General features: G+C 36.2%; 1 protein-coding gene across 1 annotated transcript; it reads right to left on the bottom strand.

Annotated features, from left to right (window-relative positions):
- Positions 1-4337: 4337 nt before the first annotated feature.
- On the bottom strand, positions 4338-6322 carry LOC142175812 (uncharacterized). Its single transcript, XM_075242812.1, has 4 exons — positions 5799-6322; positions 5675-5753; positions 5457-5547; positions 4338-5014 (listed from the first exon to the last, which is right to left on the bottom strand). The coding sequence occupies exons 1-4, from the start codon at positions 6320-6322 to the stop codon at positions 4338-4340; spliced, it is 1371 nt and encodes a 456-aa protein (XP_075098913.1).
- Positions 6323-6772: the final 450 nt, after the last annotated feature.

The raw sequence follows: 6772 nt of genomic DNA, 5'->3' as shown, positions 1-6772 counted from the left end.
AGCAACCCAACAGCGGTAGCAGCAGCACGATGGAGGAAACAGAACCAGCTGCCACGACGAGGCAGGAGAAGCAGCGGCGACAGTGGGGTTTGGACGATGAAGCAGCAGAAGTCGATGCGGAATCAGCTGCCATGGAAGCGAGTGGTCGACGAGGGCAATGGCGGACTGCTTGGTGGAGCTGGGCAGCCATGGATGTCGAGCTCAAGCTCGAGCTTGACGAAGGACGAAGAAGATGAAGTGACGACGCAGAGATAGCTGCGTGGACAGCAACAACTATGGTTCTTGGGGTCGTTTGGACATGACAAACTGTTTGTTGATGGCGTTTGGACGATAGGGAGTGGGGTCGAGGGCAGCCATGGTTGTGCTTTGGAGTTTTGAGGAAGAAGAAGGAGAATAAAGGGGGGGAGAATAGGGGGGCGGATGCTTTAGGCATTTTTAGGGTTTTCTTACTTTTTTTTTGTTTTGTGTTGCTTGTAAGATAATAGGGGTGTTGGGTTATGGACTGGGTCGACCCAGTTCGAAATGGACTGGGTCATAGGGAAGGTTGGGCCATTTTTTGGGTCTGTGGCTTGAAATCGAAGAAGAGGCCCAATTCCGAATTTCTTTATATTTTTTGCTCTCTTTTCTTCTTTTATTTTTCTAAAACTAAATTACAAAAAATCTTAACTTATTATTAAGAACTAAATTAAGTTATAAAAGCGCATATTAACTTCCAATAACAATTAACGCACAATTAAGTAATAATTAAGCATAAAATTGTATATTTGGACATTAAATGCTAAAAATACAAACGATGCCTATTTTTGTAATTTTTATTTTTTTGTAAAATAAATTTAATTACTAACAATTGTATAATTAAATCCTACATGCAAAATGCGACATATTTTTTGTATTTTTAATAATTTAACAAATAAACATGCACAAACAAACATACAAACAATTACACAAAAATACCACAAAATTGCACACCAAGGAAAATCATTTTATTTTATTTTTTTTGAATTTTTTTGGGAGTAATTCTCATATAGGGCAAAAATCACGTGCTTACAATATTTATCTATTAATATATAAATTGTAGACGTAGATGAAAGTGAAGATGTTAAGACAACCTTGTCCCAAGCGGATACAAGTGTGTTTGATGAAGATAATGTGTTGGATATTCCATAAGCGTCATTGGCGTTCTCTTGAATAGTTGGTTTTGAGTTTTGACTTTTAGTGAATGAAACATAATCTTGTCTTTTATTTTTTTTAGAATTTATTGTGATATAATGGAACAATATAAAAAGTTATTAACTTTTGAGAAATTTTACAAATAAGATATTTTTTAACTTTTAAATATTTATCTTTTTAGGTTAGAACTTAAAGAAAAAATATAAAATTATATTTTAAAAAATAATGGGCCTGCCTGCGGGGGTCTGCGGCCCGCATAGGGCTGGGGTGGGCTGACCATTATATGGCTCATCAAAATGGTGAGGCAAGCCCAGCCCAGCCCAGCACATCAATTGCTAAAGCTCATATAGGCTGTGTTGGGCTAACACGACCCGGCCTATATTGACAGCTCTACTGTTTTGAGTTAGTGCCATGAACTAGTTTGAATTCTTAAGTTATTTTGATTTAATGTGAACTAGTTTGAATGGTTAGTTTGTGTTTTGGTTGGAGATTATCGTATGTTTGAGTGGAGATTCATGTACGTGTTGGATGTTCTGGTTGTTGTATTAGTTGGAGGTTCTTGTTATTGTTTGGCAGCAAATTAATGCTATTTGTATGTATATTTTTATTTGGCAGGTGGTGCACCTATAAAATAAAGCATTGAATTGCTATAAAATAAGTACTAAATTATTAATTAATCATAAAAAATGAAGAATTGCTATATGCCTACCTACTTCAGTCGAAAAATGTAAAAAATAAAAAAATACAAAGAACCGACTGAAATCAGTCGATATCTAGCATAAAAATATAGAAATTATTATATACCGGCTGAAATTGATAGTTTAACTGGCCAAATTTTTTTACATTAAAACTAAACGGAATGACTGTGGTTGGTTAGCTGATTACATTAAACAAAGTGACTGCTATTAATTTAAAATAATAAAAATAATATTAATATGTAACTGACCAATTTCGATCATTACACTAATTTTGAATTAAAAATAAAAAATTTAACAAATAATTTGTAGTTATTTTATTTATATTTGGATTGCAGGCCAACCAAACGTGTTTGATCAGTAATAACCGATCGAAGTCAGTCAGTTAGTTATACCGACCTACTAACTACCGCCACCGTTTCTTGATCGGTTTTCCTATAAAACTGACCGACAACTATCATTTTTCATTGGTATTTATCATTTTTTAGTAGTGTTATATTTACGCCAACTCAAGTGGTGCTAAATAAATTTAGACAGAAAAATACTGACTTTATTATTATATTGAGTATAGTTGATATGCAAAATTATCTTAAATTCTGTAAAGACAGCCCTACACAACAAGAAAGTGTTGCCCTACTGCTCATTATAATTTTTTGTGCTTGTTCAAATACATAACGTGTATTTAACTGGGCTCGTTACATTATCAAACTGGCAATTTCATTTCCTAATACTCAAAAAATGGGTTAGTTTAGTAAATATTACATTCTTCTTAGTCAAGGTCAGATAAACTTCATGTTAATTTGAGCTAGATCGAGCAATTGAAACACTTCATGACACATGCAACAACAATTTACATTAATCAAATTGGAAAAATCTAGAGAGAGAAAGATTGAGCTTGATTCAGTTAGGAAGAAGGTCGGTTATGTACAAGTGTGTATCTAATTTCCAAATTCATTGTACTATATAACAACCCATTTTACTTAAACAACTAACTAGCCCAACCTTCCTTTAATTACACTTTGACCCCTGACTCTCAATACTCCCCCTCAAGCTGGAGTATTAAATATATCAAGCACTCCAAGCTTGAAGAATAGTAGCTGGTGATGTACTGTTCCTAAGCTCTTGGTCATCAAGTCAGCTAGTTGGTGCTTGGAAGTAATATAGTTGGTAGTGATCAGACCTGCCTTGATTTTTTCTCTCACAAAATGACAATCGATCTCTATATGCTTTGTCCTCTCATGAAAAATAGGATTTGCTGCTATTTATATCGCAACTTTGCTACCACAATATAGATGTACTGGCTTCTGCACTTTCACACCCAATTCTCCTAATAATCCTGTTACCCAAATAATTTCTTCAACTACAACTGCCATGCTTCTGTATTCTGCTTTTGTCGAGATCCTACTGACTGTTTGTTGTTTCTTAAGACTTCCAAGACAACAATGAGTCTCCCAACTTCACAATATAGCTGTGAATGATCTCCTAGTATTGGTGCAAGCGGCCCAATCAGAGTCATAGTAAGCTGTGAGTGTATGAGTTTCTCCTTTCTTCAAGAATACACCAAGGCCTGATGAACCTTTGATGTATTTGATGATTCTCATTGCTGTATTCAAATAACACTGTTTTTTCCTTTGCATAAATTGGCTCAAAGCATGCACTACAAAGTATAGGTCTGGTCTTGTGATTTTCAAATATAACAACTTCCCTATTAGTTTCTGATATGCTGCTATATTTCCCAACTCTGCATCTTCAGTGATTCCCACATGCTTATCATAGTCTACAGTTGTTAGCTTGTGATTGAGTTCCATTGGTGTGGAAGCAGGTTTACAACCACTAAGCCCTACTTCAGAGATCAACTCCAAAGCATATTTTCTCAGATTAAGAACTATTCCTTTTTTTAACCTCATCACTTCTATACCCAAAAAATACCTCAGCTCCCCCAAGTCCTTTATCTGGAAGTTACCATGTCAACATTACTTCCTGTAATTATTAAGTCATCCACATACACCAGAATGACTACAATATCAGCTCCTTTTTTTTAGTAAAACAAGAATCCATTGCCTCGTGTATTGGGTCAACATTACTTCTAGTGATTAGTAAGTCATCCACATACACCAGAATGACTACAATGTCAACTCCTCTTTTTTTTTTTAGTAAAAAGGGAATGGTCATATGGACTTTGTATATATCGAGCTTGCACAAGGGCAGTAGTTAGTTTTATGTTTCACTGTCTAGAAGCATGTTTGAGTTTATATAGGGATTTCAACAACCTGCGACCTTATACTCACCCTTTTGCTGGAAACCCTGAGGCATCTCCATGTAGACTTCTTCTTCTAAGTCACCTTGTAGAAATGCATTATTAACATCCATCTAAAATAACGACCAGTCATTTGATGCTGCTACTGCAATGACCGTCCTAACTGTGACCATTTTTGTCACAGGTGAGAAAGTTTCATGGTAGTCAATCCCTTTCTATTGAGTGTATCCCTTGGCTACTAACATTGCTTTGAATATATCAACCTCTCCATTTGCCTTGTATTTAATCTTGTACACCCATTTTGACCCCACTATTTTCTTTCCTGGTTGTAAGGATACCACCTTCCAAGTCTGATTATCCTCAAGAGCTCTAACCTCTTGCTTCATTGCCTCAATCCATTTCTTGTCAGTTACAGCTTTCTTGAAGCTTCTAGGTTCAGTGAAAGCTGAGAAATCTTGTAGATAAAACTGATATGAGGTAGAAAGATGTGAATAACCAACATAGTCGGATGTAGGATATTTGTGGCCTATTGATCCTTTTGTAGGATTCACATAATCCTTCATCCAGATAGGAGACTCTGTTTTCCTCTGAGGCCTGTTGGTAGTGCATTGGGGAACATCATCTTGTGGCATAACTGTTGGTGTATGCTGTTCATTAGTTTCAGTAATTACTGGCTCAGGCTGCTTACTAGCTTCATCAGTTGATTCAATAACATCTGGTATATGATGGTCATGTAATGGACCATCCTCAATGTCAATCTCAACATTATCTTCAAGAAGAGAAGCATCTGTAGGAGGTGTTAGGGATGTGAGCTGATCATGAGGATTAGTGCCAGCATTGTCACAGGGATCAAATATTATGAGCTGAGTTGGTTGTTGAAGAAATGGGTCACCTTATTCAACAATTGCCATTTTGAAATGGAAGAAATCTTCTTTGAACTGAACATCCCTACTAACAAAAAAGGAATGTGTCTCCATAACATGTATCCTTTTTGAGTTTCAACATAACTTGTGAAGACTGTCTTCCTTACTCTAGGTGCAAACTTGTCTCCCTTAGACAGATTGCTTGCATAACATAGGTAGCCAAATGTCCTTAGATGATCCAACCTTCTAACCTTCCCATATAATAATTCAAAAGGTATTTTTCCTGCCAATACTGATAAAGTTATTTTGTTGATCAAATATACAACAGTCTTCACACAATCACCCAAAGTTTGATAGGAACCCCACTCTGAAACTTCAGTGCCCTGACTACTTCCAAGATGTGTATGTGCTACCTTTCAACCACCCCATTTTGTTGGGGTGTATAAGGACAACTACTTTGGTGTAAAATACCAAGAGATGACAATAATTTATTACACTGTGTATTGAAGAACTCAGTCCCATTATCAGATCTTACAATCTTAACACACACATCAAACTGATTCTGAATTAAAGACAGAAAATTCTTCAACACAACACAAACTTCACATTTTGATTGAATCAAACTGGCCCAAGTGTATCTGCTGAAGTCATCAACAATTGTAACAAAATATCTTTTCCTATATGGGTACCTTATAGGGTCCCCAAATATCTAGATGAACAAGTTCAAAATTAGTAGTGGACTTAGAATTGCTAACAGAAAATGGTAATCTACATTGTTTAGCTAAGGGACATATAGTGCAAGATTCTCATTGCCTGATATTTATTCTGCCTTGTAGAGATGAAATGTGTTGCATAGCTTTCAATGAAGCATGATCTAGCCTGAAATACCAAAGTGCACTCTCTGTGTGTTCTTTTGATACTGATTCAATTGCTGTTGTTGCACCCCTTTCCTTCAACATATACAAACCTTTAGGCTTCTTACCAATCCCCAACACCTTGCCATTGTAGAGCTCCTGTAATAAGCAGAAGTCAGGATAAAATCCAACAAAGCATCTAAGGTCTTCTGTTAGCTTTGCTATAGATAATAGATTAAACTTAAAATCTAGTACATATAGGACATCCCTAATGCACTGATCTCCTAAAATCACTCCATCCCCTGTGTGTGTTATCTCAGCTCTACTTTCTGTTGGTAATTGCACTCCACTTCCTTCATTTGCCTCTAATCCTTTTGTATTGTTTAGAACTTCCTTATTGCAAGTAATGTGGTATATTGCTCCAAAGTCTGCTATCCACTCTCTTAGAGAAGCTCTGGATGATAAAGTAATAATACTTGCCATATTGATAGAATTCTCATCGGATGGTTTGTTCAGCAATCCCACCAGTTGTTTATATTGTTCTTCTGTCAGGAAGTGTCCTTGTGGAAGGCTTCCACCACTATTGCTTTCTTCTATAGCTACATTATTGACGTTGGTTCTTCTTCTGTTCTTGCTAGTTTCCTTTTACTCTTGAAATCAGCTGGATATCCAACAATTTTATAACAGTTTTCCTTTAGGTGTTTTGTACCCACGGTGCTCACAGATTAGTCCTGCCTTCTTAGGCTTGAAGCCTTGGGTTCTTCCTGCTAACATAGTTAAAGGATCTCTATTTGCATCACCAACACCCAAGGATCTTTGACTTTCTTCCTGGGTGTTACTATGGCATATGCTTCATTTACAGTAGCTATAGGTCTTCTTAGCAGCACATTACTCTTCACATTACTATAGCTTTCATTTAATCCCATTAAAAAT

This window comes from Nicotiana tabacum, chromosome 3, assembly GCF_000715075.1.
Source record: "Nicotiana tabacum cultivar K326 chromosome 3, ASM71507v2, whole genome shotgun sequence".
In the NCBI taxonomy this organism is placed as follows: Eukaryota; Viridiplantae; Streptophyta; class Magnoliopsida; order Solanales; family Solanaceae; genus Nicotiana; species Nicotiana tabacum.
This window is presented reverse-complemented; position numbering and strand designations above follow the sequence as displayed.